This window comes from Cyprinodon tularosa, unplaced genomic scaffold (genome assembly GCF_016077235.1).
Source record: "Cyprinodon tularosa strain WSP-4 unplaced genomic scaffold, ASM1607723v1 ctg3, whole genome shotgun sequence".
Taxonomy (NCBI): domain Eukaryota; kingdom Metazoa; phylum Chordata; class Actinopteri; order Cyprinodontiformes; family Cyprinodontidae; genus Cyprinodon; species Cyprinodon tularosa.
Window position 1 is genome coordinate 1,823,964 of NW_024039007.1, and position 13,819 is coordinate 1,837,782.

Sequence of the window (13,819 nt, forward strand, 5' to 3'; positions counted from 1 at the left end):
CTCAGTAATTTTGGTGGGAAGATCAATATTAGTCATGGTCTAGCTTGGTCTCCAGAAGTTCCCCTTATTTATGAACCTCTGGACTATTTATCTGCCTGTAAACATGACCTTGTACACTAACCTTTTATTGTCTTATGAATATTAAAACACGTGTCTAACTTGAACTATGTGCTCTTCTCCCCATGTTGAATAATGCTGAATATAATAAGGTTTTTCAGGTCACATCATATAAAACCCAACGAGACCCCAGAGAGGGAAGGTTTTATGCAACTTTCCTGCACAGTCTTATCAATACCAAGACATAAAGCATAAATGCAAAAGAAGACTTACATTATTTTTCTTTTTATAAATTAGTCATTACTATTTTGAAAAAAAAAAATGTAGTTTTTCTTTCTGTATTAAAGAAATTTTTCTATGAAAGAAAATATTTTGACCCTATGCTAAATCAAAATAAATCTAAATTTAATTTCACATATCTTTACAATTAGTGCCATTAAGTGAGGAGGGTTCTTAATAGAAACATTGGCGTGGTCAGAAGAAGGATTAATTTCTCTGGTTGATACTAGTGTATAAATTACTTTTCTTGTTTAAACCTGATATCTGCAGGTATTATTTTGCTTTTTTTCAAAATCTTATACAGATAATAAAATGAAGGCTGCATTTTTTTTTTGTTATTATTATTATTTTTTTTCAAATTAAGGCATAAAACAGACCAATACTATTAAAGAAACAAATAGGAGATTAGGGAAAGAATTTCTTTCTCAAATGGCCCCAAACAGCCCACTTACTGCTCCATTTCCTGAACATCTTACAGAACCTCATATACACGTAGAGTCTGTCAAAGCTTGTGCAATGCCAAAGCTTTTAATGTGAAAGTTTGGCTGCTAGGTCCAGACATCCTTCAAACTTTAGCTTGAATCCTTAAGAAAACCATTGGTAAGAAACATTCTGATGTTTGTCGACTCAAATAGATGATAAATGACAAATTATTCAACTCCTCAAAGCGTCTTTGCGAAAAATTGAGAGGAATCAAGTCTAACCTCTGAAACTGAATGCTTTATATTTTTCAGAGGCCTTTCTTGTAAATAAAATAAATAAAAAAACTTCAAGAAAAGTTAATTGACAGATAAAATATTGTGGAAAATATATAAGCAGATCAATTTGCCTGGGGTCACTGAATATATATATATATATATATAAAAATAGTCCCAAAGACAATCCCTTTATGGCAAATTGATATACGTTGAACAATTAATTCCATGTAATACATTCACTGCACAGTTCCTGTTATTTTTTTGAATGTGTAATGGGGGGAGGTCTAAGAAAAAACGTTGGTATGCTTGTGTCTGCGAGGAGCATGAGAGGAAAAAAGCTTGGACGAACAGTGTTGCTGTTGGAGGTTTAGTGCCAGGCTCTCAGGGGAAAGAGCACAGGGATGGTGGTTTTTAGAAAGCAGGAAAAGTCTGTTTCTGTTTCACTTTTCTGCCTCCCTGAGCGAGGACTCTGGGATGGCAGGGATGCATTTGTGTGGCTTGGCGGAAGCCACAAAGCCCGGCAGGCAGGTGCACTTGTAGGACCCCTCTGTGTTGATGCACTGGCCGTTCTGACACAACGGGACCTTGTCACTGATGTCCTCACATTCGTTGATGTCTGCAGGGAAGAAGGAGACATAACAAGCCAGTGAGCAGGGTGATTCAACAGCTGCCAGCAGCACATCTGCTGCTGAGTGGCCTCATGGGTGTTAGAGCTAACATAATTTATATTTCCTACTCGTTGGTCTGCTTTCTTTAATTCCTCCCTTCCTTCCTTCCTTTTTCCTGTGATTTGAGCATTTCCTGTTATACTGAATTTCTCAAAAGCAAAAGACTCAAGCAGATGGTGACCACTAAGCTGTTAACCTAAATAATAACTTCCAAATGAACCAAATGCAACAAAAATGTAGCTTGATGCTTTCAGTGGGGTTATATTTTGGTGTTGTGAAATCTAAAAAGCTCTTAAGAGGCCAATGTTCACTTAGGAGGAGCTATAAATCATGCACCTCGTATAATAAACAGTTTTTTTTATAATCAAAAAGTAATAACAGGGAAGTTATTGTTGAGACACAACCATAGGAAGCCATTTTGAAGTTTGCCAAGAGCAAAGTTGATGAAGATGCTTTGATCAAAGAAGATAAAAATGAAATTTGCTATAAATGCACCACATGCCAAACCACCAGAAGTCATTTGGAAAAATTAATCTCACTCTTAAATCTGATGATGGCAGCGTCATGCTGTGGGGATGCTTTTGTTTAGAGGTGCACAGTTGATTGAGTGATGGATGGAGGTAAATACAGGGTGATGCGGAAAGAAATCCTTTTATGATTTGGGCAGAGCTTTCCTAAACATACAGCCAGCGCTACAAAAGAACCATTTAGAAAGTTCAAAGAAATTCATCTGTTGTGTGGTCTATTCAAATTGCAAACTTAATCCTAATGCTTAATCCAAGCATAAATCACAAGAGAGACTCTAAATTTGATATGTACAGATGTCTTCCATTAAGCCTGAGGTTTTATTCAAAAGAAGAATTGGCAAAAATACGGTTTTCTCAATGTGAAAAGCTTGCAAAGACATGTTTATAAAGGTATGTTGCTTTTGTTTGAGCAAACTGCTTCTCTATAAAATCATGTCTTTGGGACTTAAATCACAGTCAGATCACTAAGTCAAACTTGTATTATGATCAATTATTTTAAGATCTATCTATCTATCTATCTATCTATCTATCTATCTATCTATCTATCTATCTATCTATCTATCTATCTATCTATCTATCTATCTATCTATCTATCTATCTATCTATCTGAGAACTCAATACTTAATCTGAAATTAAAACAGTTAAAACACACAAGCTGTGTCAGCTCCTTTTTAACCTCAGTTGTTTCTCTTTGACATTTTTGGAAGATCTGATTATCTTTTCCGAGCATTCATTCTCAAATGACCCCCGTTCTGTTTACGTCATTTCCTGCCAGGGAAAATGCAAGGGGTGATATTTATAAAACGAGGCATGGCACAGGTTGCACAGCTCCCACATGTTTCCTGAGAGTTCAGTCACTCTGCATGGGAAGACGGCTGGCCTTGAAACCGATAAGCCCATATGGAGACACAAGGCTGCAATCATGGCATTACATGACTGCAAAACAGTCTCCCTTTCTTCTAAAACAAACAGAATATATTCAAAAATATAGAATATCACATATGATATATGTGTGGCTAAGATTCAAGGCCTCCTCACTCCTGGCTGAGGGAGACCTGGGAATTTCTAACTAAAGCGAAATGCCCAATGGTTTTAAGGAGCACACTGCTTTCATTACTCTTACATAAAGCTTAATCTAATGCAAGATTGTTATAGTTTGTCCTTGAGCTACAGTAGATAAAAGAAAGGATTCAGAAACGATCCTAAAATATAACTTTGCAGAGTTCAAACTTAAAGACTGTGTTAAAGGCTTTTGAGACATACTGATTGGGGTCAGAGGCTCTTATTCTGTGTTACTTGAGATTCATAATAATAATTGAATTTACTTTACTGAATTCACATTGGAGAAATTTATCTCTGCATTTTACCCATCCAGTTGGGCAGCAGTGGGCTGCCATCATGGGGCACCCGGGGAGCAGTGTGGGGTTAAGGGTCTTGCTCAGAGACCCAGAGTAGCAGTCTGTGGGAGTGGGTCTTGAACTCTGAACCTCAGGATTCCAAGCTCTATGTCCTACAGTAACCACTAGGCTGTGTTGGGATCTGGAGATTCTCCACCTTCTCCAGCAGAGTGCGCTGTGGATCCTCCTGGGCTGGAGCCCTCCAGCACAGCTGACGCTCATCAGGAGGCCGGCCTTTATAAGCAGCTGAAAGACCTTGCTTCGACGCCGCAGTGTTAGCCAAGTTTGGCTAGCGAACCTGAGCCTCTGAATTTACTAATAGTTATCTTCCTAGAGAAACCTTATTTCTAATTGCCTCTATCTTCTCGCTCCTAGGAAACCAGTCTCTCAAGAGAAGCTCTGGATGAGCTTAACCTGAATCTGCCTGCCTGCCCTAGAGAGCCAAACCTGAAGACTACATTCTGGAATCCACCCGCTGCTCTTGGGAAAGAGCTAATCACTTCAACCAAGGTCTGTTCACTGGAAGTCAGAAGTAAGACGCTGCTGCTGCCTAAGCACTCTGCTGAACCAACAGTCTCTGGACCCAACCGGTTCCCTCTCTCAGAGCAAACCTGGACCTCTTCAAGGTATCCACTGAAATATCTGAAAACCCATTGAACTTATCTGCATACCCAGCTAACCAACTATCCGTCTCTGCAGACGCCAGAGAATCCTGCCCGGACCAGAACCTGAATCTTGTCTTGTTTGTGTGAAACTTTAATAAACTCTGTTAAACCTTTTACCAAGTCTCAGTGGTGTTCTGCATGTGGGTTTATCTCTAAACCGATCATGACAGGCTGCCCCCCCCATTGAAGTGATTTAAAGCCTTATGCGTTCTAAAATAATTGGGGATGAACGTACCTATGCAGGCCATCTTATCCAGGTTAAGTTCATAACCATCGAAGCAGTCGCAGGTGTATCCCTCTCGAAAACGAACGCAGCGTCCGTTTTCACATCCGTTCAGGATCCCACATTCCTCTGCCCGGAGGCCCTCAAAGCTCTGGTAGCGCTCTGTTTAGACCAATAAGTTCATATTAAACAGACTTTATATAATTCAGTGAGTCCAGTTTTAGGAACAGCTAAGTTAAAGCTTGCTTTCTGCTAATTGCCTGCTAATTTGTGAACCTGAGCTGTTTTGATCTAAAAGAAGAATTAACATCTTCAGCCAGAACCTTGGCTAAAGCCTTTGGTTTACACTTACCTCTACCTGTATAGGGATCCAATGGTTGGGGCTGGTTCCCACCTGGTCGTAGGACAGGGACACGAAAGGGTGGTTCGGGCATGTTGTAGTCGCTGTCAGGAAATATGGGAACACTTTCAGGAATTCCACCACCATAGTTATCCCAGTAGGGAGGAACCTCTGGGCCTTCGCCGTAGTCATATCCTATCCGCTCTCGAAGACTATCCGTTCCTTCTATCCGGATGTTGCACATTGAAGCATAGTCAACTGTAAGACGAAAAGTGAGAATTTGTTACAACTAGCTAACATTTAGGAGGGAACCATAGTCTGATGTAATTCTGCTTCTCACCAGTTTCTTTCCCGGGGCAAAGTGCACACTGACCACTCCATGCAAGTCCGTACAGACAGCAGCATTCAGTGAATGTGGTTCTGCGCCCATGCATCGGGTCTGCGCACATGTTGTCTCCCTCGAGTCGACGCCAACAAATATCCACATGAACATCCCCAGGAGAATCTATAGCGTATTTAAGAGAAAGGAAGGGGAAATACTGTTGCCATTTTACCACTTTAATAGGGACATTTTTTAAAGTATAACTCACCCCAAAAATCTCCTTTAAAAAAAATACTCTTTACAAACTGTTCCTTAGGGTACTATAGTAATGTAAGTTGTACTGATTTTTTACATTTCATGTAAACTTGTTCCGTTCTGCAATATTTGTCTAGAGATCTCCTCAAGAAGACATCTGACTTCCTCTTAAGGTCAAATGCTGGCCTTTGTAGCTGAAATTTTCCTTTAGTTCAAATGATATGTATGTGCTTACATCATCATAGCCCTGCCTCTGCAACACCAGCTTCTGGCATCACGAAGGCTACGTTCACACTGCAGCCTGAAGTTACCCAAACCAGATTTTTTTTTGCCAATATGCGACCTGTATCTGTTGTTTTCATGTAAGTCTCAACAACACAGATCCGATATTACTGAATCTGAAACGTATACGTGTTTGAAAGACCAGATCGCATTCATCCAACCTTTATGTCATTAATACTCAACATAGGCCGCTATTCTGCATCCTGCTCACAGAAGCGAGAAGATAAAACAACAACCCTGATGGATGATAATGCAGAGAGCAGGCTTTTTTCCTGATCTTCTTGAAAAGATTGCACTGTTAATGTAGTGGTTCCAGTTGGAAAAGTAATTAAAGAGTCAAAGTCATCCATAAACACTATCATTTTTACTTCCATAAACATGGTGTGAATGCAGCCTAAATCACCACTTTGAGCCAGCAGGGCCTTACAACTGCTGGATAGGGGTGGGAAGAATCCTGCACCTCAAAAAGACATGCTACTAGAGTCCCTCTGATAACTTTAAATGATCTAATATGTCAAATTAAGCTAGCTGGCAAGTTCACACTCATCCCCACACCTCATTGTTTCTTGGCAACAAAACACTTTAGAGTTTTTTTCTTTTAATTTGTCCTAGGGCATGGTTAGACTCTTACAATAGGGTGAGTTATACTCCACATACAATTTATATTCAAAATAATAAAGAATCAAACATATCAAAAGTACTGCATATTTCTAAGTGTCTGACCGTCTGTTGTGTTGTGAGTTACACAGCGTTGCCGTGTGTTGTCCAAGACTAATGGGGGGCTGCAGAAACAGTTGAACGATCCTGCTGTGTTCATACACACTCCATTTTCACAAGGGTTCTGTAATCCGCATTCATCGTAATCTGAAAGAATACAAAAAAGAAAAGCACAACTCCATCAGGGGAAATTTAAAACAGGTGTATATATGAGTATTCATTCTGAAATAAATAAAGACTAACTAGGGTTGGGCTTGTATTTAGTGTGAGGGTCCTATTAACAAAATAACAGAGAAAGGACTGGATAGATTAGAGCTCTTTGTTTCATTGTGCTGCACACGTTTAATCACAGGATAAAAGAAAGTAATTGATTTATAATAATTTATCATTTTCACAGAATAAAAATAACTAAAAAAGGAGAACAAAAGGAAAAATAAGAAGGAAGGAAGGAAGAAAGAAAGAAAGAAAGAAAGAAAGAAAGAAAGAAAGAAAGAAAGAAAGAAAGAAAGAAAGAAAGAAAGAAAGAAAGAAAGAAAGAAAGAAAGAAAGAAAGAAAGAAAGAAAGAAAGAAAGAAAGAAAGAAAGAAAGAAAGAAAGAAAGAAAGAAAGAAAGAAAGAAAGAAAAGGATGCTCAGACCGTAGAAAAGGGAAATGGGATTATTTTCAATACTTTTTATTCAATGCACTGCAAAAACAATCTATATTTCTTAAATTAAGTGTATTTGCCCTTAATTTAATTTAAATAGATAAATTAGATTATTTGCTAATGGAATGCATATTTTTTCTCTTAAAATTATATAATAGATAATATACACTTGAAATAATAAGACTTTTCTTATTTTAATGTAAATGTCTTGTTCCATTGGCCAAATGTGTCACTTATCTCCTCAATTAAAAAAATGCACTTTAAGAAAAAATTGTTAATTTAGATTTATATTTTTGTGCAGTGTATTGGCCCCTCCACCATCTAGCAAAGCTAAAGCATATACATTTTTCATAAAAACACAGAAAAGACAGATTGGAGAGAATTCTGATCAGGATAAACACTTAAATCTCATGAAAGACATCAAGGTCAACTTGCAAATGTGATTTTGCTAAACACTTTTATTATTTTATATTATATATTTATTATTTATATGCATTGACTCCAACCTTCAGTTACCTTCAGTTAGACCAAAATTTAAGAAGATTTAAAAATGTAGCTGTTTAAAATCTAGAAAAACATGTCTGCAGACAATATTATAACTGTAGTCATTCATATCTGTTTATTTTCTGAGTAGCAATTTCTTTTAAATTAAATTTTGTTCCACATTGTTATTTTGATACTCAACAATTTTAATCTAAACCGTTGACTCACCAAGAGGGAGACATAATTTTCTCAAACATTTTTAAGAACTGTTCTAGTGGTGCTCGCACAACATCAGCTAATAAAAGAATGATAAAATTGCAATATACCTGAGATTTTTATGTAAGAAAATGTACATTCTTACCAACACACTCTAGTCTGACTTTGTCGTAGAAATACCCAGAAGGACAGTAGCAAGTATATCCTGCAAAATAATTGGAGCAGTCTCCATTCTTGCAAATCTCAGGTCCAAACATCTCACATTCATTTGCATCTGGAGGAGAAATAGATCCATGCAGTGGAGTCAATATAAATACACAGCTTGGCTGCTTTAACACAAAACTATGCTTTCTTTTAAAAAGACATAATGTATGATAAGACATGACGTAAGATTGCATTTCCTGTTTTTGAAGATTCATCTTCAATGTGTTTACCTCTGAAATGCAGATGTTCTACTGAGGAAGCTAATAATCCACTGCCATGAGGACACAGCTGGTTGTAATCATCTGAAAAAATTATAAAATTCACTCACTGGTGAATGAAAATTAAAAACATCTATTTTGCTATATCATAATCCAGAGTGAGCCTGGTGCCTTTACCTTGTCCTACAAGAGGACAGGTGTGAATCTCACAGTTGTCCCCCCAGCCGGCGCCGACTGTACAGCAGCACTCCTGCTTGGTGACGTTGTGAGACAAGACGTTGTTGCAGAGGTTGGGATCTTTCAGGTTATAATAGCAGTCCTTCCTCTCTTCAGCAGTGGATGTAAAGACTGGTTTAGAACCATCAACAACTGTAAATAACCAAAGAAACATTTTTTTATTAGGAAGAGAGCGCATTTTTCAAAAATGAGGTATTGTAAAAACAAGGTTTCCTATTTTTTTTGCAGTGTTGTCTTATATTACATGTCTCATATTACAGAAATTTAATTACAGAAAAGAAAGAATACGAAACACAATTATTATTGCTATTTTCACTCTGGCTCCCTGGAACGTTTCTTTAGATAGAAAACTTTTAAACCAATCTGTCTGGATCATTTGATTTAGTTATTAGGGATTTTGGGATATTTTTCTACAAAGAATACTATTGTATGAAGAAAAAATGCACAAATCATGGAGCACTGCAAAAACGTTCTGAAAGGAGTAAAAACGACTTAAAATATCCTTAATTTGAGTAGGAAAATCAGATGATGTGCCAACTTAATGAGAATTTTTACCCTTAAAATAAGATAATTAGATATTGAAATAAGCTATTCTTTTCTCTTATTTTAAATATAAATTGTCTTGTTCCATTGGCAAAGTGTCTCACCTACCTGCTCAATTCTAGAAAAAAAAAACCCAACACATTTTCAGAAAGAAATGACTTACTTAGATTTGAATTTTTTTGCAGTGAACAAATGGCTGACCAATAATACTCCAAGAGAGCATAAAGCCAATTAAAAAGTGCTGGCTAGCGAATTATTTTACAAAGGGACGAGCTTGTATTTCTATACATTGCTTCTTATTAAAAAAATCATCACTTGAAAAGTACATTTGAAAGTTACTCAAGTTCCCTTTGTCTAAAATTAAAACTAGTTTGCGGATCCAAAATATTAATTGCGACCAAAAACTCAAAAAAAGAAGGAATCTTAAAAGGGACAAATACTTTAAGTTAAGCATCATCACACTGTAATAGGTGTAAACAGCTGCTGCTTTCTCCCTGCATCCATCAGCAGGCTCTGTGTTCCTCTCGCTGCTCATTTGTCCACAGTGATGGGCTCAGGCATTTCACTCCTAAGCTGCTGGCTTAGCCCAATGGAAACACTGGCATGTGAGTCAACACACCAATTCAGACTCACATGATTGATTCACACACGTCAAAAGCAAACAGAGGAATGTGGCAAAAGTGTACAGAGAGGCATAAACGGGATTTAGTGGCCAAGAAGGAGAAAAAACATCACGACTATGGGCGCGCCACTCAATAATGTACGCCCAATATTGGGTATACAGTCTGTATTTCTATTGGTTAAAAGTCTTTATCTTTAATTTTGAAATAAAAATATAACATATATTCTACCTCAGTGATTTAGGACAATTCAGAAAAAAAGAAATAAAAAGTGTTTTAAGCTGTTGCTGCTTTGAAGTAAATCTTATCTTTGTTTGTCTTCTCCATAAATGTACCAGGTCTGCAGATTTTTTCCTTGGCTCCACTTTAGGACTTTCTTCAGTATTTATCTCAGGGATTAGGTTAATGCAAAAATTGTAGGTGAACTACCTAAAATCAGTCACAGCCCTTAAAACAAATGGATCCAGACAGGTCTGAAGCACAGTTACAGAGAAGGCTATGTCCTCCTCGTCAGCCTTGTTTGGATAATAAGAGACGGCTCATTAAATCAGGGAAAACCCCGTCTCCCAACGATAGGATGGAGAATTAAGTCCTCTGACTGCTCGCACTGCTCATGTACCCATAGAGCGGCACTGCCTGGTTTCAGGATCAAATTCCTCATTGTCGTTGGGGCAGATGCACAGGAAGCTTCCGTCAAAATTCTCACACAAGGCCTCCCCGCACAGCGGCGAGCTCATCTCGCACTCGTTCAGGTCTGAAAAAGGCAGGACAGGAGGTCAGGATCAGCAAAGTTTCAGACATGTAGTAAACTTTATTGGCATACAGTCACAGTATAAATAACAGCGGCGCTGTGTCTACATGCAGCAGACAACTTAGTAAAACACTTGGCAGTACAGAGTGAACAAGATCTTGGTATAATCAGAAACTACAGAGAAAATGAAAAGGTGGCAGAAATCCAAAGAGCAACTTTGAAAGCAAAAAATCCTTAAGCCCAATATGAAAGGTTGCAATAGAGTCTGGCTACTTTGCAATAATAAAAAATAGAGAGTGGTTGGGAAATGTTGCACAGTACAAAATTGAAGATTTGTACTGTGCAAATGATAGACTGAACACTGCTCTATAAGGTATTTAAAGCATAAAATATTAGCAAAACCTCATCTCTGATCTTTCTGATGTATTTAATTTTTTGCTCATTATGATACCGTTTTACATAATTTTTTTCTAATAAACCTGCAGTGAGTTTTGGACATAATTTGCTGCAATGGATTAAGTCTATCTGAGCAAAGGGAGCAAAATACATCATTTTACTTCCAGTTTAAATTTAATTCACTTCTTTATTTAGATTTTTTTTACATTTTAACAAAAAACAAAAGTTTGTAGTAAAATAGATTTGAAAAAGGCCACCTTTATTAAAACACTAGAGTGTATCTTACTAGTTTCCACTCAGTTTACAGTGATTATAAATGTATTATTGCTCTAAAATGTAACCATAGTATTGCTGTTTGCTCTTTCTCATATTACTTATCCTCCCCATACTCAGTTAAAAATCAGTGCCATGGCTATTCTTGGCAGATAAGTATTTTTCTTTTTCATTCACATCCTGAGAAGAATTCCTCACTCTGTTTTTCTAGCAACCAGCGCCACCGACCCTGGATGCCCTCCTTTAGCCCAGGTCTGATTCCTACTACAGCCAGCATCGAGTAAGGAGTGTTCCCTTTCTGTTACGAAACCCGCCTTAATATTCCACCTTAAATCTAGATGTCATTCTTATTGATATGTCATGGTTTTATTTATGTATCATCTTGCAATTAAATCCTGCATCCACATAAAAATGTGGATCGGAAAATATGTTCAGTTAAAACCGGTTCTAAATCTGCAAAAGATCAATTTATACCCATCATGTGAGGAGCTATGACAGCATTCAACTGCTGTCATAGATATTTAGGTAAGTGTTTGTTTAATAGCTCTTTCAAAATGACTGGCATGACTGATCAACAGTTACTGGAAACATTTACTTTCAGTAATTATTACAAGGTGTCAGAGAACATACTGCCAACAGTTCTGGCACTTATAGAAATACTGGATCATTTTTCCAAGACAATAAATGAGTGAGTAGAAGATTATTTTTGTTTATTTTTTTCAGGGTTTGTGCAACAACATATGGCATTTGAGCTCATATTTATACAGAAATAACAAAAATTCCAATGGAATCTCAAAATAAGCTCTAAATTTTGTGTCCTAGGAAATATACACATAGTTTTACACAGTGGTAAACAGAAATGTTCAACCACACCCCTTTTTTTATACCCTTTTCCCAAAATATTTAGATTTTAATGTTTTTCTAATGACCGTTTATCTAATACACAACTCTGGTTAGTAACTGGGAGAAATGATGGTCTTTATAGAACACATAAGGGAAATTCGCAAAGCTTTAGCTATTTTTTTGAGACATGCTCTGGATTCACAATGCAGGCCGCAATAAATCTTTGTCGATCAGAATAAAATCTCTGTGTCAATCCAGCAGAAGGGAATACATGCACCATGTTGCACTCATTAGTGCAATTTCTCAGTCACAGACAGCAGATGTAGTGAGTTGTACAGTACATATAGAGAAATGTTTGACTTCACTTATTTTAATCAAAAGACAGCTCAAGGTCCTAACCTGGAAAGGAATTCCTTAAACTTTAAAAAAAACATCTACCTGGAGGAGTAGTCAATAAATGATAATGCAGATTGTTAAAGACAGTAGATTGATGCACGTTCAGTAATAAAATCACACAGTTAAAATCCTGCTAATTTTAAAATAAGCAGACACCTTTTATCAAACCTAGAGGAATACAATGTCTCTTCATCTTCATCTCAGATGAGCTGTAGGATTTAAATGATTTGGGTTTCGGCTTGTCAACAATCTGCTGGTATTTTCCACATTCCTATAGTTTGCATTGAAAAATAAACAAATTCAATTTGAAAGAATTATTTAATAAAGGAACATTTTCTTTAAATTGTTTCAGAACAGTAAGGAAAAACTCTAGAAAAGCTTAGAATTTGGGTTAAATATTTTCCAAGTGTATTTAAGTATGGGGAAAAGGATAAAGAATATAAAAAGTTTTATATCAAAACAATAAATGTCTGCTTGCTTCCTTACTGAATGCTACCTTATCTTCTCTTTCTCCTTGTTTTAGTCTTTAATACATTTATAATACTTTAAGTAATAAGTTAAAGAAGGTGGAATTTGTCTGCAGCATTATTCCATTGTTATTATTGGTTATTTATTTCAGCTATTAATCTTAAGACTGGAATGATGCAATAGCTACCCTCATTGAAGTTTACAAACAAAAATAAGGTTTACCCCCTCAGAATTCCTTTACTTAGCCAAGCTGGCAGTGAAGTATTTATAAATTTTTCTTTCACCTAAGCCAAAATCAGCACTGGCTTTCTGCAAACAATTTTACAGGGCACCCTCTGTAATATAACATTTTGCCCTTTGAGAATATTTGGCTTTTTTTTCAGCTATAAAATCCAGATGTAGGTTGTCATAAATATGGACAAACCTTCCACTTATAGCACAAATAATGTCTCGTTTTTTTGAGCAAAGTTAAAGGTGATACAATCTTAGAGGTAGGTCTACCTTATTCTCAACATTCTTATTCAGAAAGCTCCACCTCAGATGTGTTTTGAGTTCTTAAACACTGGATTATTTAATCCTTGGCAGATACATACCCACACATCTAGTAATATCATCCGATGGGTTGGTGTAGCCTTGGTAACAGTGGCAGCGGAAGGAACCGTCTGTGTTCTCGCAGACGCCATGATTCCCACAGATGGTCTCATTTGCGCATTCATCAATATCTGAAAGAGTGGTGAGCACAAGATTAATATTGATATTCTCAATCTGCAGGGCAGACATTAAAGCAGCTTCCGTGAACATAGACCTCCGCTCTCCAAAATAAATACACCACATGCAAACTGCCAATCAGACCACAATATAACAGCACATCACTGCCTTTGTAAAATATCAGAAACAATGTACGGATGGGGTCATTCCTTTGCAGTTCATCATTTTCCTTGAAATATTCAATTTGCAGCCAACAAACAGAGTGTGGATCTGGGAAGCAGGAAGTTAATGTTCTTCATTGTGGCGAAGGAGTGAGAACTTCCAGCCAGCATCCAGATGTTTTACAAGCTGCTTGGGGAAAAATAGACTTCAAATCTGGCATCAGGG

The 13,819-nt window shown here is 37.0% G+C and overlaps 1 protein-coding gene across 1 annotated transcript in view; it reads right to left on the reverse strand.

Moving 5' to 3' along the window:
- Positions 1-683: 683 nt before the first annotated feature.
- The window catches only part of LOC119787539 (latent-transforming growth factor beta-binding protein 2-like), a 132,656-nt gene continuing 119,520 nt past the window's right edge, over positions 684-13,819 (reverse strand). The window contains exons 32-41 of the mRNA XM_038291457.1: positions 13,318-13,446; positions 10,217-10,351; positions 8,375-8,566; positions 8,210-8,281; positions 7,921-8,049; positions 6,437-6,577; positions 5,195-5,359; positions 4,867-5,112; positions 4,527-4,676; positions 684-1,650 (exon numbers count right to left, since the gene is read on the reverse strand). Coding sequence (XP_038147385.1) covers positions 1,475-1,650; positions 4,527-4,676; positions 4,867-5,112; positions 5,195-5,359; positions 6,437-6,577; positions 7,921-8,049; positions 8,210-8,281; positions 8,375-8,566; positions 10,217-10,351; positions 13,318-13,446 — 1,535 coding nt within the window. The 3' untranslated portion in view covers positions 684-1,474. The remainder of the gene's footprint in view (positions 1,651-4,526; positions 4,677-4,866; positions 5,113-5,194; positions 5,360-6,436; positions 6,578-7,920; positions 8,050-8,209; positions 8,282-8,374; positions 8,567-10,216; positions 10,352-13,317; positions 13,447-13,819) is intronic.